The 25,543-nt window shown below is 40.3% G+C and overlaps 2 protein-coding genes across 2 annotated transcripts; one reads left to right on the top strand and one right to left on the bottom strand.

The window, feature by feature from the left end:
- The first annotated feature begins 1,653 nt into the window (after positions 1–1,653).
- On the top strand, positions 1,654–9,904 carry crym (crystallin, mu). Its single transcript, XM_015963585.3, has 8 exons — positions 1,654–2,205; positions 2,280–2,430; positions 2,503–2,565; positions 2,647–2,748; positions 4,940–5,123; positions 9,224–9,345; positions 9,426–9,510; positions 9,597–9,904. The coding sequence occupies exons 1-8, from the start codon at positions 2,039–2,041 to the stop codon at positions 9,659–9,661; spliced, it is 939 nt and encodes a 312-aa protein (XP_015819071.1). The 5' UTR covers positions 1,654–2,038; the 3' UTR covers positions 9,662–9,904.
- Positions 9,905–13,434: 3,530 nt separating this feature from the next.
- LOC107388173 (ras-related C3 botulinum toxin substrate 1) lies at positions 13,435–22,355 on the bottom strand. Its single transcript, XM_015963584.3, has 6 exons — positions 22,176–22,355; positions 21,508–21,579; positions 21,317–21,434; positions 17,219–17,281; positions 16,877–17,027; positions 13,435–13,714 (listed from the first exon to the last, which is right to left on the bottom strand). Exons 1-6 carry the CDS (start codon positions 22,208–22,210, stop codon positions 13,584–13,586), a joined length of 570 nt encoding a protein of 189 aa, XP_015819070.1. The 5' UTR covers positions 22,211–22,355; the 3' UTR covers positions 13,435–13,583.
- Between the last annotated feature and the right edge of the window lie 3,188 nt (positions 22,356–25,543).

Consider the following 25,543-nt stretch of genomic DNA (forward strand, 5'->3'; position numbering starts at 1 on the left):
TACTGTAGCTTCATTCTGCACACCTCTAAATGCCCTGCGGAGGTATTATTTAGAAAAATATAGCTTATTAAACTGTTCCATATTCAACCTTTAATAAATAGAACAGAACACATTATTAATCCCACTGTGTGGAAATAAGCATGTTACGGCAGCATTTAGAGAATAAGAAAAATTACACAGGTAAATACACAAGGGCATTAGGCTATTACTGTAACCGAATAAAAATAGAAAACAGTTTCCAAGAAGAAACGGCATAAAAACAGCCGTACAAATGCACATCCGGGTATTGCACAGGTAGTTCACACATATTGAATATAGCATTGAAGTTAGATCAAGTAAAACTTCTGAATCTTCAAAATGGTTCAACGCTTGGTTGTCCATTAGATTGTAAACTTGGAAGTTTTTTTGTAATTTAAGATAACCTTTGACCTCGGCAATGATCACTAATTCAACAGGTAAAAACTTGATTTCACACCAGAGTTTACATGTTGGCCAAAAATGCTTAGACGAGTTTAAAGTGGAAGATGGCCTTTAAAAGCACTAAAGTCAAACCCAGGTTTATTTATTTATTTTAACCCTATGTGAGAGGACAAAAGACCAGAGGGACACAGTTAAAAAGTTGTAAAAAGTTCCTACTCTACCATGATTTGATCATATTTAGGCAACTAAATGCATAGTAGCATCAGGTTAGCAGTTGGAGGCGATGTTGATGAGCTTTCTTTAACCAAAGGCAATAAATACAATTGAAACGGCAGTGTGCCCAAGATGGAGATACCAGTAATAGACTTCCGTCAAGCCAACCCTCCTTCGATTTTTATAGGCGCAACTACAAGAGAAATTACGGTGTCTACGGTCAGAGTCCCTTTCAAAATAAAAGTGCACTTATAGGATGTGTGCCTGAACGTGCTGAAGAACACGTTTTCTAAGTTAGTGTAAAATTGTGCCTTAAGATAAAACTGCGTTTTAATGATTTCATCTATTTAAAAACTCACTTTCAATTACAAAACTGAAAAAGATTTAATCTTTTTTTTTTTGTAAAATTGTGTGCAAGAAAAAACTGCATTTTTAATTATTTTATTTATTTAAAAAAACTTTAAATTAAATAATAAACACAAGTTAATTGTTTATTTTTGTAAAAATTTGTGCAGGATAAAACTGCGTTTTTAATGATTTTATTTATTTCAAAAAATACCTTTAAAAGAGCGAAAACAATTTAAACATGTTTTCAGTAAAATTGTGTGCAAGATGTGTAAGAATGGCAAAATACACAAATGTTTTCTTTTAATTTAAAGTATTTTTAAAATAAATAAAATAATTAAAAATGTTGTTTTATCTTGCACACAATTTTACAGAAAAAACATTTAAATAGTTTTCATTCTTTTAATGTAAGGAAATTTTGAAATTGATCAAATCATTAAAAACACGTATCTTGCACACAATTTTACAGAAAAAGCATTTAAAACATTTTCATTCTTTTAATTATAGGTATTTTTTAAATAAATAAAATAATTAATGACACAGTTTTATCTTGCACACAGTTTTACACAAACTTAGAAAAAGTGTTCATCAGCACGTTCGTAGAAGTGCGCTTTTATTTTTAAAGGCACTCTGAACGAATACACCGTAATTTCTCTTGCAATTGCGCCAGTAAAAATCGATGGAGGACTTGCTTGACGGCAGTAGAAAAAGCAAGTATTTCAGTGACGCCAGCACACCCAGCAGGGTCCACCGTGTCATAACTGAGTTGGACCACGATAGTCAGTTGTAAACAGCTGGTTAGTGGCTCTTAAAACAGCTTTCTCGGTACAATTTATGGATGTTGCAAAGTACCATCTTTGTGAAGTATTGCAAAGTCGTAAAGCAATTGTGGATTTCCTACTTCTGAGGTTCAGTGAATGCAGCATTTGATTTTCTGCTGCCCCTGAATGAACTCAGATTTTCGCATTAGTTGAACATTAACTGCAGATTAAAACCTAAAACAAAAGAAGAAGCAGCTCATATTTCCGGGTTGGACTTCGTACCCGGAGGAGCAGCAGCCATGGCGGAGCCGCCCGTGGTCATCTGGGAGCAGGAGGTCAGAAGTCTGCTGCACTACCGAGATCTGATCCCAAGCCTAGAGGTCGCGTTGGGGAAGTTCTCCAGCCGTGACAGTGCGGAGGTGATCCAGCCTGTACGAAGCACGATTCCCTTGCAGAAACACAGCGGGTAGGTCAGATTTCTGTCTCACGGAGAAAGTTCAGCTGCTGAGGGTGAAGCTCGGTAACACTGATCTGTTTCAGCTTCATGGGGCTGATGCCTACATACATGGAGAGGGATGGGATCCTGACCACCAAGTTTGTGTGTTTCTACAAGAGGCAGGAGGGCTCAGCTCTACCAGCTGTTCAAGCCTCAGTGGTGCTGCTGGATCCAGAGAATGGCAACCTAAAGGCTGTGAGTTCAACTCCTGATTCTTCTCCCTCAGACGCTTTAGCTCCACACTCACACCTTCCTCCTAACCTGCAGGTCATGGATGGAGAGGTCATCACAGCCACGAGGACCGCTGCAGTCTCCGCCATCTCTGCTAAGGCACTTCTGTTATTGTTTATTATAAAGAACCAGTCCTGTTTCATCTGAGTTTACCTTTACCTTCTCCTGGTTCTGGTGCAGCTGCTGATGCGTCCTGGTGCAGAAGTTCTGGCCATCCTGGGGACCGGCAAGCAGGCCCAGAGTCATTATACTGTCTTCACAGAGATGTTTTCTTTTAAAGAGGTGCAAACTAATGTTTGTAGAGCAAATATGAACATAAATGTAAATATAAGACCTTATTGATCCCACAGTGGGGAATTGTGTGCGTTACCACGGCTCAGGACAGATAGCAAAAGAGAATAAGAATGACCGAGAATACAAAAACACTATAATAAGACACTAGATGACACAACAGGAGTTCCTATGTAGACACGCAGTGAGCATTATGAATGGATGTTTGTGAAGCCATGTACATGTAATAATACATAATAGCGTATCAGCTGTTCTACTACAACTATTTACTGTCCAAGTGTTACATATCTGTAAATACAGGTGAACATGTAGCACACATGTACAACATACATATATCAGGTGCATTATGTATGGAGTGGTGACCGTAGTGTTAAAGTGACTCATGACATCATAATGTGTTATAAATCCTAACTGCTGTTGGGATGAATGACCTGCAGAAGCACTCGTTGCTAAAGCGGGGGTGCATCAGTCCGACTGAAGGAGGTGCTCAGTGCACCCGCCGACTCATGCAGAGGGTGATGTGGGTTGTTCATGACGATGTCAGCTTAGCCAGCATCCTCCTCTCACAACAGACTCCAGAGGGCATCCCAGTACAGAGCTAGACCTCCGATCCTGCTCCTGTCCCTATCCGTGCATCCGCTCCCGCAGCAAGCTACTGTGTAGAAAAGAGTGAATGCAGATGCTTTTATTGTGCGTCTTTGTACAAAGCAGCACAATAAAAATGTCAACATCTGTATGGTTTAATCTGTTTGAAAAAAAAGATGATATTGTCATAGTTACAGTTTTGGCTTTGGGGTGTGTTTTTTAATTAATTGGGTTATTATTTTTTAATATTTAGATTAGACTCTGTCAAATTTCACTCACCATCTGTTTTTAATCCAAAACTCCGCCCTCCCAGCAGGAGTAGTCCATTGTTTCTGAGCTGCTCCCTGTGTGCTCCTGTTTTCTGATTCACTGTCACCTTGTTATTTTTTATTATTTGTTAAACATTTTGTGTTTCTCATTTCCTCTTTGTGAACTGATGCTAAGCAGTAGCACAAATATAACTAGTCATTCTTCTCAGATCAAATTAATTTATGCTGTAAGGACTTAAAGAAAAAGCTGCATTCCAATATGGGGTGCCATTTGTGAAGCCAAAGTGTTAACAATATGCATGGGTTAGTTAGCCTATCATAAGAGAAAAAAAAACAGAAGTTTGTTTATCAAAGTCATATTTTCACCATGTTATTTATACATTCATAAATTAGACCCCTACTAAATACTTAATTTAGAGTTAAATGTTTAGGTTACAAACTAAATATTTTGTAAGCAACTAAATCTTTAATATTTATTTTACAAACTAAATAATTAGGTCAGACCTAAATATCTAGTTTGTAAAATAAACGTTTCCTTTAGTAGCTAAATATTTAATTTAGAACTAAATGTTTAGTTTACAAACTAAATATTTTGCTTCAAATCAGATATTAAGGTCCTTGATAAATATTTATTTTGGAGCTAAACCTAAGTATTGATTTAGCTAACTAAATGTTTTGCTCCAAAAATAAATATGTAGCTGGGATCTAAATATTTATTTTTGGGAAATAAATGTTTAATTTGGAGCTAAATATTCATTTTGTAAACGAAATATTTAGCTCCATGGGGCTCCACAGTGGTTAGCGTTGTTGCTTTGCAACAATAGTGTCCTGGGGTCTTTCTGCATGCTAGCATGCTGTTCTCCTTTAATTAGTAAATTAAATGTTTATTTTACAAACTGAATGTTTAGGTTTGACCAAAATATTTAACAAAATAAATATTTAGCTTGCAAACCAAATATTTAGTTGGGAACTTTAACATTTATAAATGTATGAATAATATGATGACAATATGATTTAGAAAAGCTAACTTTCTTTTTTTTTTTCTCTTACGATTAGCTAAATAACCCAAAATACTGCTGTTAAATTATGACTGACTTTACAAACAGCATCTCATAGTCTAAGACAGATTATTAAAACTTTTGGGTCCTCTGTTTATACAAACATCTTTACAATAGTTAGACAAAACGCTGTAAAACCCCGACCATGCCACCTGGTGGTGCTAGGGTCCGCAAAACCGACACATTCTATACAGGAAAAGAACATTTACAGTTCTGTTGTCATTTTCTATGTTCCTAATTTTTTCATTTGATCCTCTTGTTTCACCTCAGGTTCGAGTGTGGAGTCGAATGAGAGAAGGAGTGGAAAGGTTCATCCAATCAGTTGGAGGTCCTGTGAAGGGATGCGCCTCAGTGGAGGAGGCGGTGAGGGGAGCTGACGTCATCGTGACAGTAACCGGGTCCACAGAGCCGGTGCTGTACAGCCAGTGGATCACACCGGGAGCTCACGTGGCAGGTGAGAAGAGAGACTTTCACAAGATAAAAGGATATCTAGAAGGCTTTAGAGCAAAACTGTCTGGAGATAAGCAAAAACAATCTATAATATCAGTGTTATGTATTCTCTCTCTCTCTCTCTCTGTTTCTGAGCAAGCCACTGTCATAATTGTATACATTAGTTATTTTTGGGGCTGAAATCTGAAGCAGTCTCATAACATTTTTGTCACAAACAAGCATTTCCACAGTGTCGGTAGATAATCGGTCCCTAAGAAGAGTTCCTCTCAGACAACACAGACAAACACCACATAACAACAGCAATAATAATAATTAAGGATGCACAATATGTCAGCATCAATATCGGTATTGGCCGATGTTAGTCGTTATTTAACATATCGGTCCGATAAATAAAACTGGGCCGTTATTAACAGCTGATATTTTTTGCATCTTGTTTCCATTTGTTTATCTGTTTCAGGGGGTGGTGTGTATTTGTTCAGTCATGTGACAGTGATTGTAATCATCTCAGAAGCATAAATGTGTGTGGTGTGTGTGTGTACATAATAAGTTCAACACTTTTCATTCTATACAAAATCTGCTGATTTTAGAAGCATTAATATCGAATATCGGTATTGGCCCAAAAATGTCATATTGATGCATCACTAATAACACTAATAATAATAATCAGATCCTTCCATTGAGAGCATATTATCAGATTGTTACTATATGTCATTCCGGTCCCCAGAATCCCCTGCTCTGCATGTTTTCCATGTTACCTTATCAAACACCTGTGTTTCTCTGCTGCCTCACACACCTGACCTAAATGAATGAGTGATTAACAGGCATCTGTTGCACCCGATGTCTTCTTGAGGAGGCATTGCAAGTATGTAAATCAGGTGTGTTGAAGCAGACACATGGAAAACATGCAGCACAGGGGGGTCCTGACCAGAAACAAGAAACACTGCTTTATGTGAAGACATTGGAAGTGGATTGCACTTGCATTGTGTACTTGACACAACAAACACAATATATATCAGAGTTATCAAAAATATTAGCTTCATCTAAACCTTCAACTTGCATTTTGGATCCAATCCCAACCAAATTATTTAAAGAAGCATTTCCTTTGGTTACTGCCCCCATTCTAGATATAATCAATCTATCCTTAGTAAATGGGTATGTACCACAGGATTTTAAGGTTGCTGTAATCAAACCCTCACTTAAGAAGCCTTCTCTGGATCCAGATGACCCAATGAATTATAGACCAATATCTAACCTTCCATTTTTATCCAAAGTCTTGGATATAATAGTGGCCATCCAAGTATGTGAGCATTTAAACACTAATGCTCTGTTTGAGGAATTTCAGTCTGGTTTTAGAGAGTATCACAGCACTGAAACTGCATTAGTGAGAGTTACAAATGATATTCTCATGGCCTCAGATAAGAATCTTGTGTCTGTTCTAGTCTTGTTAGATCTCAGTGCTGCCTTTGACACAGTTGATCACAATGTTCTTTTAGAAAGACTTGAACATGTAGGGATCAAAGGAACAGCGCTAGGCTGGTTTAAATCCTACCTGTCTGACAGATTTCATTTTGTAAATGTACATGACAAATCGTCTTCATACTCCAGGGTTACTTGTGGAGTACCACAGGGTTCAGTGCTTGGACCAATTCTTTTTACTATGTATATGCTCCCAATTGGTAAAATCATTAGACAGCATGGGATAAACTTCCACTGTTATGCTGACGATACTCAGTTATATTTATCCATTAACCCTGATGAACCTAATCGGTTGGGTAGATTACAGGCTTGTCTTGAGGACATAAAAAATTGGATGACTCTAAACTTTTTGCTTTTAAATCAAGACAAGATGGAAGTTCTCATCTTTGGACCAGAAATCCAGAAAAGGAAATTGCTTAGCCAATCACACGACCTGAATGGCGTTACATTAATCTCCGAGAACAAAGTAAGGAACCTTGGTGTTATCTTTGACCAGGACATGTCATTCAAATCCCAGGTTAAACAGGTTTGTAGGATTTCCTTTTTCCACCTTCGGAATATTGCTAAGATTAGAAGCATCCTTTCCAGGAGTGATGCTGAAAAACTAGTTCATGCTTTTATTACATCAAGACTGGATTACTGTAATTCATTACTCTCAGGAAGTCCACAGAATGTAGTTAAAAGTCTTCAGCTTGCCCAAAATGCTGCAGCTAGAGTTCTGATGAGAATTAAAATAAGAGATCATATCTCTCCTGTCTTAGCTTCCCTACATTGGCTACCTGTTAAATTCAGAATAGATTTTAGGATCCTTCTTCTCACATATAAAGCTCTTAATAATCAAGCTCCATCATACATCAGTGATCTGATTGTTCCATACGTTCCGAACCGAGCACTTCACTCTCAGACTGCAGGTCTACTGGTGGTTCCTAGAAGATCTAAAATTAGGATGGGAGGCAGATCTTTTAGCTATCAGGCTCCTCTCCTGTGGAACCAGCTCCCAGCTTTAGTCCGTGAGGCAGACACCTTGTCTACTTTTAAGACTAGGCTTAAAACATTTTTATTTTATAGGGCCTATGGTTAAAATCTGATGTTGGCCTAAATCAGGACAAGTGGGGGAGTAGAGGGAGGTGGAGTATATAGTCGGTAAAGACGGCTCTCCCTTGCCCTGCCTCCAACATGCCTCCATCTAAATAGGATAGATTTTCCAGAGTTATCTCTGTAGTTATGCTGCTATAGGCTTAGACTGCTGGAGGATACACTGACCACTTTTCACACTCGACTACTTTCTTCTACAATCTGCTCTTTAACTGTATTATTTCCTGCAATTTCAGCTGTTAACTTTATTTTTTTTTCTAAATGTTTTTCTTCCCAGAAGAAGCTACAATGATGTTCTGCTGAGCTGTGGTGGCCTCATGGAGGGGGCCATCATCTAGCACACTGTTGCTAACCACTTAAACATTATCCCTCTCCTGATAATAACTTTTTGCTTTCCTTGACGTTGGATGTGCTACTGCTAGTTTATCCGTTTAATTATAGATTCACTAGGATAAATACAATAAAGTTTATCTCTCACCAAATAGAATATTTACTAATAAATCACAATGTAACCATGGAAACACTACTTGGTGTGTGTGTGTGTGTGTGTGTGTGTGTGTGTGTGTGTGTGTGTGTGTGTGTGCGTACGTGCGTGCGCGTGTGCGAGTGTGTGTGTTTGTGTGTGTGTCTGCTCTGTCTTCTCGATCCCCAGTGAGTCGTGGAGGATGGCTACTTATACTGAGCCAGGATTCTCTGGAGGTTTCTTCCTGTTAAAAGGGAGTTTTCCTCTCAACTGTCGCTTTATGCTTGCTTAGTATGAGGAATGCTTGATGCAATTTGCTGGGTTCCTTATATAGGAAACATTTTTTATGATTGGCTTAATGAACTGACCTGAATTGGAATGTTTATTATGTGAAGTGCCTTGAGACGACTCTTGTCGTGATTTGGCGCTATATATAAAAAATTGAATTGAATTGAATTGAATATAATAGAATAAGTATATAAATCATAAAAATAAATCATTCCTGGATGCAGTGATGTGTAAATGGTTGTTATACCGCTGAAGGTCTAAGTTCTGTTGGGTTTATTATTGCTGAGAGGAAGAAGCTGGCCCTCAGTCTGCTGGTTTTTGCTTTTAAGGCTTGTAGCGACTCCTAGATGGCAGGGGTTCAAAGAGGCGGTGACGGGGGTGTGAGGGACCTGTTGACGTAGTATGAAGTGGCAAAATCTTCCAGAGAGTGAAGAGGACAGCCAGTGAGCTCTTCTGCAGATAAGATCATTTTCTGCGGGGTTTTGTGTCTGCAGCAGAGCAGCAAACCACCCAGAGATGTCGTAGTGGAGGATGCTCTCGATGGTTGCGTAGAACGCCACCAGCCACTTCCTCTTCAGGTCATTCCTCCTGAGCTACCTGAGGACGTACAGCCTCTGCTGGGGTCTCTTCTGGAATTTAATAACGAGGGTTTAGAGGAATATACAAACACTGTTATGGAGGCAGAGGTCTTTACAAGGGTTCTGCTGGGATTGTGTTCCCTTCAGACGAACATCTGAATCAACGTAGTTTCACTGAGATGTTTTTGTTCTCTCACCCATCAGCGGTCGGGGCTTGTAGACCCGACTGGCGGGAGCTGGACGATGTGTTGATGAAGGACGCCATTGTGTACGTGGACAGCAGAGAGGGGGCGATGACTGAGTCTGGTGACATCATCCTCTCTGGGGTCAGTTTTTTAGAACATGTAGTGATGTTTCACACAAAAACAAATTGAAAAATAAACAATTTGGAATCTGATTTTCACAGGCTGAGGTGTTTGCAGAGCTTGGAGATGTTATCAACGGATCTAAAGCTGCTCACAGAGAGAGAACCACCGTGTTCAAGTCTCTTGGTAGGTCTCACCGCATGAAGAATTGTCCATGTCTGCTTTTGTTTGTGATCTGTTAGATCATGTGGTTTATTGTTTTGTGTTTGCAGGAATGGGAGTGGAAGATGCAGTGTCTGCTCAGCTGGTATTTGACCAATGGAAAGACAAAAAATAAGGATCCTGCTTTATCTCGGATTCGTTTTGTTGGACAAAGATGGTCAAAACTGAACAGATCTTGTGCGTTTGTCAGTCCTTTTACGTTGTACGACAACTAAAACACAACCAGGTGGATAACCAGGTCTTACCGTGGCACAGAAAGAGAAATCACGGCTATGAAAGAATGACATCTCTGAGAGAGTTTTACCAATCGATCACAAACCCATTGGTCACTTTAGATTAAAAGTCCAACCTGAAGTCACCTGCATGGCTAAAAGCACAATTCATCATTTCTACCATCCAATGTTACAAATTATTTTTGTATTACTTGATCAAAATGTAGTTTTTATTGTTTTTACAGTTTTTATCAATTGTTTACACACATTTTCTGGTACTTGAGACACAATGACCACAACATGTAACCAATTCACCAACTCCCTTAACCAATTCTGCCAAACTACAATCACAATTCCTGCTTTGCACTCAAATTGCAAATCTAAAACACACTTTTTTCAAAACACTACACACAATTCTCTGCTGTTGGCACAAATTTCATGCAGAAAATATCTTGTTTTCACAAGGAACACACTGCTATTTAAATAAGCACACTGACTCATCACAAGGGCAAACACCCATCACACAGTTTTACAATCAGCAATCAGAGCTTTAGCATAAAAGGGCAACAGGAGAGCTCTTCTGTGTTGGAGCAATGGATGTCAACATTGGAAACAGAGGCAGAGCCAGAGGAGTGAGAGTAAAAGGAGGAGGACGAGGAAGACCAAGGACCGTAATCTCTGATGAGATCCGAGCCACTTTAGTTGATCATGTCGTCAACCATGGTCTTACAATGAGGGAGGCTGGGCAAAGAGTACAGCCAAATTTGAGCAGGTACACTGTAGCATCCATCATCCGGACCTTCCGAAATGAGAATAGGTAAGAAATCTCTCACTAGAAAATGGACAGTAAAAATACTGTAAAGTACGTTTCCAGTATTTAGGAAATGTAAACCTACTTTGTATTCACAGTATTTTAGTATTTGTTTGGCAGAACTGAAAGATTACAGTAGAGAAGAAATTCCTACATTCAATTAGAAACCATAAAATGTGAGATATCCCATAGTATGAAATATCACCTTAATGGATCTTTAAGTAAATTTAATTAGAAGATCAGATGTTTTTATTGGATCTTAAAGATTTATTACTAAACAAATTAAAACTAGACTAACTTTAACACTAGGTGTATGGTGTAACTAAGGTGAGGTAAGACTGAGAATGGTGTATGTGTGAATATTTCAGAACCAGCAGATCCGGAGAAACGATTAGTTCTGATGGGAGTGAAGATGATGTTGGCTTGGAGATTTTTAAAACACATTGAGACGCCATTCTGTCGGTCTACGTATCCTTGGTGGAAGTCCCCGTCTAGATCAGGAGGTGTAGAGGTCCAGCTTGGACTTTTCTGGAGCCGAAGCCTGTAGAACAGCCGCGGCTGCCGATCAGACCAGTCTTTGAGATCTTCCGGGTCACGACAGTTTTATTGGCATCTAGCAAGACCCAAAACGGGGTCGTGATGGTTCAGCTTTTATTCTGAAACGAACTGTTGCAGCAGGTGGAACAGTAACAGATTTATCCAGCTTGTCGTTGGTTCTTTCGGCTGAAGAGGAAAGTTACGGATTGGCCACTCCGACAACTTCTCTAGAACGCTTTGAACTGAAGTTAAAGATGACGTGGGCATAGTTTTATACTTCAGATGTTTTGATTCACGGTCGAATCAAAAAGGGACAGATATACCAAGCACCACCAAAACCACACCTCGCATCAGATCTGGAAGGTTCTGAATGGATCAGTAAAAGCAATTTGTCATGTGACTTTTTAAGCATTACGGGTGATCAGTCTCTAGTGGAAACATTTAAAGTTATATTACTTATTATATTCTATAGGATTATAATATCAAGTAATTAATATTTTCATTTCACAAACTGGTTCACATTTTATTATTGACTAACACTTAGTTTGATTAGCTTTATTAAAAATAGAGTTCTTTGACTTATTAAAAAGAAAGAGTCCTTTGTCTTCATTCTTCTCTTGAGCTGGAAAGGAGAAACAGTTTAGAAGCAGAGCATGAGACCTTGAGCAATATCTCATGCAGATTAGTTCTTGCTGAGGAGAGGGGGGGAATGACTTTTAGGTGGAAAACAGTCATTTCATTCTGTTACATTACCAAAACGAGGTTGTCGGGAACGTCTTATGTCTCCTGAACAGGAAACTGAAATCATGAACATGGTCCTAGAAAACAATGCCATAACATTACGGCAAATACAGAGAAAAATAATAGAAAACAATGACATGTTTCAAAATATTGATAGGGTCAGCCTGTCAACACTGGACTGTGTCTTGCGCAGATACCATCTCAGTATGAAGCAGGTCTACAGGGTACCATTTGAACGCAATTCAGAAAGAGTCAAAGAATGCATTTACTGTCTGTAGTAGGTGTAACACTGAACCAAAAAGGCTTCAGTCATTATGATGAATGGAGAAGACGTGTTTTCCATAGTGTTTTACCTTGAGCACATAAGTGTTCGGCTGGTTCTTATAAATGTCTTTTCGTATGATGGTCTGTGTGTGTCATTTGACAACATAATCACATTGTGAGGAGAAATAACATTGTTTTGAATGTGAAGTTTCATTTTGCAGGTTAATTGAGGGGTTTTGCCCATTGTGTGCGTTTTTTGGATTTGTGTGTAGAGTTCTGAGAATATGAGGCATGCTTTCAGAAAATGTGTGTAAACAATTGAGAAAAACTGTAACTGATGGTCAGTTGTAAACAGGTCCTGAAAATATGATCACATGAAAATGAAGAAATCATTCAGTTTTCTGAGATAGAAAAAGAAACTTCACATTGAATTGTTTGCATACACATTTTAATCATAAAACTGATCAAACTGTTTACTCAACAATAGCATTTATATACTGTTAAATTCTACGGTGTAATTATTTAATAAATAAAGTGATTTGAGTCAAATAAAACCAACCAGTCTTCTTAGCTGTCGCTCAATCCAAAATCGAGAAATTTAAAATTGCTTCGTATTGCACAAAAAACACAACCTTAATTACACGTTTCATCTAATATCACACTGGTTCAGAGTTTACAAAACACAGAGGAAAAGAGGAATCCATACATTAATATTTATAAAACCTTCACGAAAAAGAAGTTTTTCTGTGCAAAACATCAGTGCAAACGAGCATCAGCTTACAGATAAACAACGAGTATGGCCAAGCTGCATTTATTACATGCTGTGTTCTTGTGATATAAAGAGAGGGAGGAGCAGTGGATTGGTTAAGAACGCTTCTAAGAGTGAGACGAATGCAATAACTAAAATTCTGTTTGCTGCACTCCAGGAATTAGACCGTCTCAGCTCCCCTGACACTTGGATAGAACTTCAGGTTTGTTTATGGTGACTGTCTCATGAGCTCATCTGTGCCAAGAAGCTCAAGTTGAGGACAAACTCATTTGAAAACAAGACATTTAATCAGTCTAGTTCTCTGTGTGTCCCTGATGCCCTTATTTTGGCGAGCCGCATGGCAGTGTTCAGCTGTGTTTTTAGCTTAGAGTGTAGAAATAAAAACTCATTGGGTAATGGTGTTAAACAGTTATGATCATAATAATGATGAAATACCTGTTATTTTCATAATTGAGCAGCCCAAAGTCATTTTATGACAAATTAATACTCAAAATATATTTTTAAAAATAATTATGGATTTCTCTTAGAATCCCCACCCTCTAACTCCCGTCTTCCATCCTCACGTTCTCCCCAGGAAAGTTGCAAATGCTTCATGTCCATGTCTTCTTCTCATGGAGAATCAAAAGGTGGAATTCCAGCCTGCAAACGTCCAATGGGCCGGGATCTGACCGCTAACAGGTCTTCGGGGCCCTGTGGACCCCCGTTATAAAAAGGTGCAAATTTTCTTCTTCTCTTCAGTTGGGTGTGGGCTCAAAGCCGCCATGATCGCTTGGTAAAACACCGTTTTAAGGCCTTTCTGCCTCAGCGCTGAGCACTCCAGGTATTTCACTGCACCTGTTAAGCAAACTTTAGAAGTAAAACTTCATGCTGATATAAATATGATGTCTCTTAGCTTACTGCATTTAGAAAAGTTAAAAGAACATAAACAAGACTATCCACCTTAGTAAAAATACAACGCCTTATAGATATTGGCCAGACTCTGCATGAAAATTGTAGAAATTCAGTTTAATTTACCATCTATAAAAAATAAATTGGTTTCAGTTTTTCATTTTGTTATGCAGTTTTGTCATAAATCATTATAGAAAATCAAAATCCTCTCAGTGCTGCGCAGATGTCACAGCATGACGTCTTACAAGGCAGCAGCTGCTACTAATGCTACTAGATTAGCTGAATACGTTCAACTTTGTGCTCTCAAAGAAAACAGAAAACAGCTGCAGAAAAAAGTTTGAGCCATATGTCGGAGTCTTTCATGCATTTCTAACTAACATAGTAACATTAAAGTGACCATGTGTAGTTTTTACCATTACTCTCTGGAAATATCCATCAAATTGTTGTTATAAATTAATTCAAAAATGCCCAGTTGTTGAAAAATTTTGGCAGTTTCACAATATATAACCATAAAAAGCTGGTCTAAAATACATGGGAGCAGGTCTAAGTCTCTGGGCGACGCCATCTTTTTGTTTTTGTTTTTTTTAGAGGAAAGGCTTTTAGCGCTTCTTCTTGTGGTTTTAAAGACATTCAAGTCATTTAGAACAAAGGAAAGAGCCGCAGTGAACTTTGCCGCTGTCTTCGTTGTTTGAGAAACTGAGCATTGCTGTGTGTGATGACCGCGATGCCGTAGTTTTTTAGCTGTATTCAAAAATGGAGTCTGAAGTCTTTCTTCTTTAGAAGAAAGGCTTTTGGCGCTTCTAATTGTTGTTTTAAAGACGTGTCCAAGTCATTTAGATCAAAGGAAAGAGCTGCAGCGAACTCCGCTTCAGTCGCCATGTTTATGAGAAACTCAGCGTTATAGTGTGTGATATACGCTACTCAGCTCTGATTGGTTCGGTTAGAATTCTCATGGGATGGAGTTATTTGAATAGAGTTCCCAGACCCTTTCTCTGTGCAGAATTAAACAGGGGAGGAGTCTGGCAGATCAGGCTAGCAGTCAGTTATATCAGCATATACACGCAGCGTAAAACTGGCAGCACATTGTTTATTTTTTCTGTAGATTATTGAACTATACTGGCACAGCCTGATGGGGCTAGCAGAGTTAGCTGCTATGTTAACTATCTACCATCAAAGTAAATAAATGGTACCAACTTTGGTTCTGAAGATGCTCACTATCATTCCACGTCGGCTTTGCCATCAGCATTCATATTCATCTGCATGTTGTCTGAGTCTTGAACATGTTCAGCTATGTTTTAGCCTTGTAGTCTAACCAACTTGCAGCTCATCCGAGTCAGACAAGCTGAATCTCCCAGCTGTATCCCTCCGACTCGCCGATATCCATTCTCATTGTCGTTGTCGTCTTCCTCCGCTTATCCGGGTCCGGGTCGCGGGGGCAGTCTGCTTTGTGAAACAGAACTCCAGGGGTGTGGACTCGAGTCACATGACTTGGACTCGAGTCATTATTTTAATGACTTCTGACTTCGTCGTCGTCTTCCTCCGCTTATCCGGGTCCGGGTCCAAGTCACGGGGGCAGCATCCCAACTAGGGAGCTCCAGACCGTTCTCTCCCCAGCCACCTACACCAGCTCCTCCGGCAGGACCCCAAGGCGGACCAGATTGGAGATGTAACCTCTCCAACATGTCCTGGGTCGACCCGGGGGCCTCCTGCCGACAGGACATGCCCAAAACACCTCCCCAGGGAGGCGTCTAGGAGGCTTCCTGACCAGATGCCCAAACCACCTCAACTGACTCCTTTCGATCCGGAGGAGCAGTGGCTCTACTCCGAGTCCCTCCCGAATGTCCGAGCTCCTCACCCTATCTCTAAGGCTGAGCCCGGCCACCCTACGGAGGAAACTCATTTCGGCCGCTTGTATCTGCGATCTCGTTCTTTCGGTCATTACCCAAAGCTCATGACCATAGGTGAGGATTGGGACGTAGATCGACCGGTAAATCGAGAGCCTGGCTTTCTGGCTCAGCTCCCTCTTCACCACGACAGATCGGCTCAGCGTCCGCATCACTGCAGACGCTGAACCAATCCGCCTGTCGATCTCCCGATCCCTCCTACCCTCACTCGTGAACAAGACCCTGAGATACTTAAACTCCTCCACTTGAGGTAGGACCTCTCCCCCGACCCGGAGTTGGCAAGCCACCCTTTCCCGGTCGAGAACCATGGTCTCAGATTTGGAGGTGCTGATCCTCATCCCAGCCGCTTCACACTCGGCCATGAACCTACCCAGCAAGAGCTGAAGGTCAGAGCTGGATGAAGCTAGGAGGACCACACCATCTGCAAAAAGCAGAGATGAGATTCTCCTGCCACCAAACTCGACACACTTCACACCACGGCTGCGCCTAGAAATTCTGTCCATAAAGGTTATGAACAGAACAGACGAATCTCATCCTCCCCCGGGGCTCCGCCGCTGTGTAGTTTGTTTGACTACCTCACCAACTTCTGCCCCAGAGATTGGACAGTCCATCCCCAGGTCTCCCGGCTCTGGCTCCTCAATAACCAGTTTTCTTGTCTGGGGATCGGACCGCCGGTCTGCCACCCGATCCACACTGCACCGGACCCTTCATGTTCCTCCTGCGGGTGATGACTCCACAGTTGGATGAGCCCATGTATTTGGTTTGGGCTGGGCCACCAGGTGCCCCATGGGTGAAAGCCCGGCCACCAGGTGCTCGCTCGATATCTGTTCTCCTCGTAGTAATCCATAGGAAAAATTTGACTGACTAGCAGAGGATTTATCTGCTACATCTTACTGATGAAACGTTGTCCTCTGCTATAATGCTAATGCAGATAAACCTGAGTTGGGGATTGTTTAGGCTAGCTGTTTGAGCAGAGCTCCCTGTGAGACGTCACCAGCTGCCCAGGGCTTACTAGTATGTGTTTTTGCCACGCTACTCAAAAACTTCGGATTTTCTTAAAAATCCAACTGTGGAAATCCGAAAACCTTAATTACATTTGAGGTTTTAATACTTTTTTACACGTCATTCAAAATAAATTTGCCTCTGGCCAATAACTTTAAAAGTATGCAGTATTAAAATAATTTAATGAGTTAGTGAAGCAGACCTATTTCTTTAGCCATGGCTTCGCCCTGAGCAGATGTGATGGGAGAGAGTTTCTTCTCTTTGACCATTTCCTGGTCCTCTCTCAGGTCCAGCTTGGTGCCCACCAGGACTATAGGTGTATTAGGACAGTAGTGTTTTACCTCATCATACCACTGCAGGAGGAGAACAATGACTCAGGGAAGCCACAATGGTACAAGAAACATGAAGGGTGTACAGTACTACATAGATGTTTTCATTTTACATTTTATACATAAGTTTATGTTCTTAAACATGGCAAATGTCAGGTTTCTGTGTTGAAACTAAACACTGATTTGTGTTTCAGTACTAGTAATCATTGTCTCACCTTGCAACGGACATTTTCAAATGATGCTGGACTCACTAGTGAAAAGCAAACCAAAAAAACATCCTAGGAACAAAAAAAAGGACAAAACACAAAATTAAAAATGTATCAACTCAGAGAAAAATCTCCACCAATACATTTTCTCCTGCTTATCTACGGTTGGGTCATGGAGGGAAGTCTATATTTTCCTTTCACCAGCAACTGTTCCCAGGCCAGAGAACATTCATAATCCCTAAATTGTTGTCCTGGGTCTCCTCCCAGTAGAACAAACTTGGAAAATCTCCACAAGGAGGTATCCTACACGTTTATCAGACAGCTCAGGTGACCTCTTTTGGTGCTCGGGAGCAGTAGTTCCATTCGGATATCAGAGCTCCTGACCTTGTAGCTGCTCTAAGGAGGAATCTGATTTCAGCAGCTTGTAACTTGGATCTCCTTTTTTCGGTCTCTTGACCATAGGTGAGGTCATAACAAGATATAATTAAGAGCAATGTCTTCTGTCTCAGCTCAGACCACAGTAACACCCTCATTTGTACAGATGAAGCCCTGATCCACTGGTTCATTTCTCATCTGTAACATCCAGAAAGGGTCAATTTTCACCTACATATTGACCTACATAGTGACCGGTCATCTACAGATATAATTCCATTTTCTAAGCGGATTTTACATTCTATCTTGCACAACCCAGGAGACACTGCTGTGCTTGTTGACATTCCATGAAGACAAGATTGTCAGTCCATGTCTCCAAACAAAGCTTTCCTCTGATAAGATTGCAGGATGCCACACTCTGAATGAAAAGTGAACTTGTACAACTCGATCCATATCGATAAATAATCATAAATAATCATATAGTTGAATGAACCAGATGTTATATAAACAACAATAATAATGTTTGAATAATCTGTGCCTAATTCAGTGAAGTTGAAATGAATATTATTAATATAATGATACATTTATATCTTATGATCAGTGATTTTTGATTTAACAAGTGAATCATTGTCTACACTCATACACAATGTTCATTAGATGCAAATTCAGGTTAAGGCCATCTCACATAAAGTTTAAAGATTCTTTATCTACAGAATTAGAACAGCTTGCGTCTGGAAGGTGTGGTTTCTGAGGGATGTTTGGTACGCCTACAAACATGTCAAACTCTGATTCGCAGAAATGATAAACTCTAGATTATTAAAACTAGAGCGATTGCAGAGTCACTCAGTTTCCAGCTGACACTCCGAAGTGGCCAATTTGGAACCAGCCCTTTTGAAACATCTCTTTGTCATCCAGTCAAAACCTGTTTGCACGCTGCAAGCTGACACAGCCGCATGACTCCGTAAGAGTCCATCCGTCTTAGACGCAACAACCTTCATGCCTGTTGTGACCTGGAGACAACTCTGGACTGACCTGGCCGCATTGCGGTTAGTCTAAAAACTTCGATGCCTTGGAGTCACCCGACCCCCCGACATCTCGGATCCAAAAGAGGGTCTCCATCAGGGTTCATAGACACAACAAGATTGCGTCTGATGCCGTTCTATAAACAATCAACTCTCTATTTTATAGCAGACCAAAATTTCTTTTACACCCAGAACTCAGTTTCTTCCAGATACAAAGGTTCTGCTATACATCACATTCCATCATCACACATCATACACTCATCACATATCATTGTTTATAGCTTGTCATGTATTATAATTAGTCTAGAAAATAAAGTTTATTTTTAATTATATACTTGACTCTGTCTGAATTAATACAAAGTGTGTTTATGGTCCCTGAATAAGCAAAGAATCCTAAATTCTTCTGGTTAAACATTCAAAGATCAATCAGCTTGATATTCTATATTTATACAGAATCATCACATCTTATTGGTCATAATTAAACCCTCCAATTCTCTATACATCCATCCCTCCATCTGTACACGAAGAAGACACAAAGACTCTCCCCATGACACGCTCCAGGAGCCTACTAGAAGAAACTATTACTCCAGCATATCTACCAAGGCACAAAGAACTTCATCCCCAGACATAAAGACAGTTCCACCTCAACCTGAGGCAGAGGTTCACTACCAACCCAGAAGGAGCATTCCACCCTCTCCAGTGGAGAACCATTATCTTAGACCAGAGGTCGACTGATACTGGTTTTTCTATTGTCAATATGCCAATATGTAGGGGACGTGGTCAACCGAAGGCCGACATCCATGGCCCGATATCTAGATCTTTTTCCACCTTGTTTTCATGCTAAAATGTCACCAATATTATCAGTTGATGCACAAAATTTCTGAAGCTGAATCGGTTTTGAACTCTGGATTGAACTAACTGTTAAATCTTAACTTTGTGCACTGCTAGTATTATAGTCAGACACCTAAATAATATTGTTATTAAATTTAAAAATACATTTAAATCAAATTCTGCAGCAGCACCAGGCTGCCAGAGGATGTGCCTGACTTTAAATTGACTTTACTCAGGATAAATATGAACCAATGCCAACGTATAAAAAAAACGGTATATATCATCTCGATGAACTGGCCAACCAACATATTGGTCTACCCCTACCTCAGACTGAAGCTTGGTTCACATGGCAGGATTTTTTAATTGTCTGACAATTTTCAAAGCATGAGAGACCACACGTGTGGTGGTAGAAATCATAGTTATTATACCAGTTTTAGTCGTACAGAGTGTTGTGTTGGGGAACTCGGCCAAAACGACACAGGAACTGATTTCACACACAGGCTTTCCCTGGTCAGATGGGAAATCTCGCAAGATCAAACATGACTTGGAAGTAAACAAACATGGTAGGAGCATGCAACGTGCTTCTATCAATCCGCTTTCTGATTGGCTAGAATCAACAGGCAGCACGCTTATTTGTGAAAGTCAGACCAAGACAATCCAACATGTTTGAAAAACCCAGATTTATGTTCAGAGCGGTCCCGACGACCTTCTGTGTGGATCAGAGTGCTGGTTACACACCGCACAAGCAAGGACTATCTGAAAAGATTAAGTGTAGCTCAAAAAGGTTGTTTACACCTTTACCACGATCAAATTGTCTTGGGGCGTATTTCCTGTTTCTTTTGGGCGCAGCAATCTCTACCATAGGCCTACGCTAACTGGTGCATGTGCGCTGGATCCCCTCTCCAATACAAAGAATAGGAGAGCCTTAGGGCACAGGGGTATAGCGATCATGAAGACACGCACAGAAGACCTGCAGGGCAGAGTCTCAGGTCAGGACAGAACCGGATATTCTCCACAGTTCACATCCTTTGTTGTAGTAGAGCAGCTGAGAACACCTCGTGGAGTTTTTTTTATTATGAAGAATCGGAAAATGGCGAAATGTGGCATCAGAGACTTATAAACATCCTCCAGCAGGTAAAAAAAGCACAAGACAGTCAGAAATCAGCTCAGTGTGATGCTGGGACTTTGGATTACACAAACCAAGTTTTATCTTTTTTACTAGAACACAGATTATTATGCCCAAAAATCAGCTTTTGACTTCATGAAAGTAGCTTTGTTTGTTTTGCTGCTGAGTTTCTTGAGTTTTGCAGGTAGAGTACCTGTCACAGAACCTGTGACACGGTCAAAATGGCGGTGGTGGCCACCTCCCATTTTGGCACAAAAGCGTGTTATTGGAGCCTTTGGAAATGAATTGTCCAGTATATATGTTGATGGCACACACCAATGACCCCACCCCCACCCTTGCACCCACCCCTCAGCCAGAAGGGTGCCCTGGTTTCCTTAGTCAGGGTGAGGTAACCTGTTTTTCCTGATCCTCCTACAATAATGTTTTGGAATTGTTGGAATCTCTGGTGGGAATGTACTCTCAGTGACTGACGGGATGACGCTCCAGACAAAAGAAGAAAAAAACAACAACAAAAGTGATCTTAGCATGTATGTATGCATGAATGACTGAAAGCTTCACTGGGCTCAGTCTTTTAATTAAAAAATAGACTTTTGCTTTCACTTTCACATGAGCCTCTGGCTCAGAGAACAGATGAAGACAATCAGGAAAAACTTTAAGCCTGTTCTAGTGAGACACTGAGTTTAGTAGAGAGGGGAGGGGAGAATACCTCCCCAAGTCACACAGTGTACAGCACACATTTACTCTGTAAAAACACACCGTATGTGGGTAGGACAGGGGTCTTAGCCTGTCATAGTCCTCCTGTCCTGCTGTGTCCCATAGACTCAGGTTCAACGGTTTCCCTTTCATCATCACAGTAGCAGAGTAGTTATCAAAGCTGCAGGCAGGGTAGGAAAGTTAGCATTCAGCACACTATAGCCTCACATCATGATGTGCAACACAGGACTTACACTGTAGGGATGTATTCTACAGGGAAGGAATTGGTGGTGTAGGTGATGAGCAGGCATGTCTTACCCACAGCCCTGAGGGGAAACCCAAGAGAGAACCATTGTGTTTAGTATGCACATCTCCACTCTGAACAGTACCAAGATCTTCTCAGCTAATTATAATCTACACAAGTATTTAAAATGTTTTACAGCTCACCGAGTCAGTCTAACTAGTCTAGTTTGACAAGTGAAAAGGTTGACACCCTTAAATTTTGTGTAAAAAGAAGGGAAGGGAACACAAAAGTGATAGCATCTGAGTTTGCTGTGATGCTTCAATGAAATACAAACATTTCTTTATAAAGTATTATTTCAAAAGTTCTTGTTTCTGAAAAAGAACTGCAGATTATGAAGCATAGAGAAAATTACACCATCCTCTTATAGAAGAAAAATCTAGGATTTAGTTTTTTTATGACCTCAAAACATTTAATCAAATAGTTTTGAATGGTTTCTCTGGTCTCTGAAGTTCTCAAACATAAAACTGGAATATATTTCTAAAAACAGATCCTATAAAAACAACATAATGAACAATATTGTCCATCAGGTGTTGCTATCTAGGTCATCCCAAAATAAATCTGTTAGCTTTGGTTGTTTTAACAAAGGCTAAGCTAAAATAAAAATCAGAATGAACTTACCCGTCCCCCACCAGCACACACTTAACAGCCTGCATCAGACGGCTCGACCTCTCTTAGTGACTAGCTGCTAAAATGAACCAGTTCTCTTATGCTGTCAGTGAAGAACAACCTGGCGTGGCTGATGAAAACATCAGAGACTCCTGAAGGAATTTTCTGACATCGCCTTCCTTAACAGCAGCAACAATTCCCACAAGGGTGTTACCACTTGTAAGATCAGGGAACTCATCCATGCTGTGTGCTCTTTTGTTTTAAATCTCCAATGTTAAGCACAACAGGGAAGATTACTTTGTTATTCTAGTAAATTCAGTTTCAGATCAGATTTTTCTTTTACTTTCTAGACTAGCAAACAGGATTTAAGTCAACCGACTAACTATAGTTTGTAAACAAAACAATCCAACAACCTGCTGAATGTAAAGAAGGACATAACATAAAATACACATGCAATAACTCACAAGCAGGGGCGATCCCAAGGGGTGGCCAGGGGGGCCCTTCCTAAATTGCTGTCTCCCCCCTCAGGAAAAAACAGTGTTAATAAATTATATTACTGTTCACTCAAACCATGAATTAATCTTATTTGTTCAAGACAAAAATGTAAAACACAAGAAAAAATTATATAATCAATGAGAAAAGAAATACCCTGAATTTATTTAAAAATATATTATGTTTCTGCTTCTCACCATTTTCTAAAACATTTATGTCTCCATAATTTTTGTGAAGACGGCAACAGGTGAATCAAACTAAAAAATATAATTCTAAAATAAATTTCAAAACAACATTTCAAATAACCGAAATGTATTTTTCTGAAATATTTGGATTTCTCAAATTTGACTTAATTGTTTTGGATTTATATTGAGCATAAAGCAGCAAAGCAGTGCATCACCACAGGCTAAACTCTCCCAGTTACCACAAGGACCCCATTCTTTCTGGGGGTGCCCCTGCTCACATGTAAGGATAAAGAAGACATTACAGTTCTGACAAAGATTGTTTTTACGCTCAAGCAAATGAAGAATCCACAGGCGGCTGGTGGAAACAAAAATTCTTGGTGGGACGATGAGTAAAAAGGTTTATTTTCTTAGTCCATTATAAGTATAAAAATGAACAGTTGGAAAATGACTACAAATCCAAAAACAATTATTTCCTTTCTCCAAATAAGCAGTTTTACAGATGAAGTCAATTATCAAATTTACAGATAAATTAGACATGATATTACATTCAAATGAACACACAAGCTTATCGGGTCAGCAACTGAAGTCCATAGTGTTCATTTTTGTCCTTTTCACATTTTATTTTGACATCAGTTTGTTTTCCAGCTTGAGTTTTCAGTCTCTGTGTCTCAATAGCATACTTTACAGTTGACAGCACCGCACAAGTGCTGCTGGGTCCCACACAAACAAACCACATTTGCCAAATGAAAAAGCACGCACAGAGCACCTGGACATTGATTAAAAACTAATCAACTGAAACAAGATTCAATCTTTTGTAAACATATGTGTAAATGTTTTACTTTTATAGCCTGACAAGATATCGTATATGTGTTATTATATAGGATGGCCTTGACCCATAGACAGATGTCAGTCATAGGGCGGGATGTACAGTTGTCTTTCCAACTTCAGTCAGTGCCACATGCATTTGTATTGTCAACACTGGACTATTGTAACGCATCGTATGCTGGTTTGAATCAGGCAGCACTGAATCGGCTGCTATTGGTCCAAAACTCGGCAGCTAGATTTTTGACTGGGACGAGGGAAAGAGAACACATTACCCATGTGTTGGCATCTTTAACATCGGTTGGCTGTGTGCTACTGGACAAAATTAAAGTTATTGCATGTCTACAGGTCCTGACATGGTTTTGCTCCTCCATATCTGGCTGCATTGTTGAAACAGCATATTGAACTGTGGTCTCTTCGCTCTGCTGGTCGGGGTTGTCTATCCCTTGTGCCAGGTACAGGGGCAGAGGGGATCGGGCCTTTTCAGTAATGGCCTCTACTCTGTGGAATGACTTGCCACTTGTTGTGAAAGAGTCGCCATCACTGGAGGTTTTTACAAGTCGCCTGAAGACTTACTTTTATCAGTCATTTTGCTTTTATGTAATTTAATTCAGTTTCAACCTTTTTAATTGTCCTATTATATGTCTGTTAGTTTATTTCCATGGTATGTTGTGTTCAGCACCTTGGACTCCTGCAAAGGCAGTAGAAGGTGCTATATAAATAAAAATCAACTGATTGATTTATTGATTGATTGACTGAAACTGTCTCCTTGTGCTATTAGACAACAAACTCACCCCCTAGCCAGTCGAGCCCGGGACCCAGCGACCCGGGACCCAGGGGCGACCACCCCCACCTCATGCTCACACATACACATACAACCAAAGACTTACAAAAATGCACGCCAGGCACCCACTCATGCTCCCCATACACACCCTATTCACTCTGGTCCCGGTACTGCTGCACATGAGGCACAACCATTACCGGTTCTCAGAGTTCGACCCTTTTTGCTGGGGTGCTGATGAGCAGGCTCCCCTGCCCAACGCTGAGCACAGCAACCCACCACCCCAGACCCCAACCGGACGGCCGGATCTCCCTCCTAGCCTCCAACCCCAGGAAGCCAAGCGACAACAGAGGTGTGCTAAGACCCCTAGTCTCCCTCTGCCTGCTCCGATATGGTGTTAGTGTTGATGAGGTGTATTCCATGGCTGTGCGGGCATCGTCTGGTCTATGCCCTAGGGCTCACTGTGGATGAGTAACCATGGGAAGAAACACATGGAAGATTGTCCAGCTGGTTGAGGCTTTTGTCCAGCCACCATCTTGTTAAAATGGAGTAGTTCCTCTCCACTGTGGCCTGTCCCTCTGGACTTTCTCATGGAAAGTGAAGATTTATTGCAGTCTGATGGTGGTGATATGGAATGAATTTATTTAGTGTTTTTATAGTTCCCAGGAACAAACATACATATAACAGACACATATGAACACACTGTATATGCTGGTACTGAGAATATGTGGATGGATGTTGCTTTCAGATGAGTTCAACAACTGAAAAGTACTCTTTGTTACTGTTTTGTACTCTGTTACAAAATAACGCAGTTCTTCTTCTTCTGCTTAGTGGGTTTGTGGTTCAACACCGCCCTGATGGCTTCATCAAACACAGTTTTAACACCAGACTGTGTGCAAGCTGAGCATTCCAGGTATTTCACTGCACCTGGATTAATAAAAAAGAAATTGAATATTATCTAGTATTTGTTTCCACAACATCATCATAGGATAATCGATTATATTTTTTGTTGAGGCCAAAAGTTGAATTTTCACTCTCTCATCCTAATATTATCCAGGTCATGGCCTTCAGCACCAAAGCGTTACAAATGTTGAGTAGAA

The sequence above is a fragment of the Nothobranchius furzeri genome, chromosome 16 (genome assembly GCF_043380555.1).
Source record: "Nothobranchius furzeri strain GRZ-AD chromosome 16, NfurGRZ-RIMD1, whole genome shotgun sequence".
NCBI classification, from domain to species: Eukaryota; Metazoa; Chordata; class Actinopteri; order Cyprinodontiformes; family Nothobranchiidae; genus Nothobranchius; species Nothobranchius furzeri.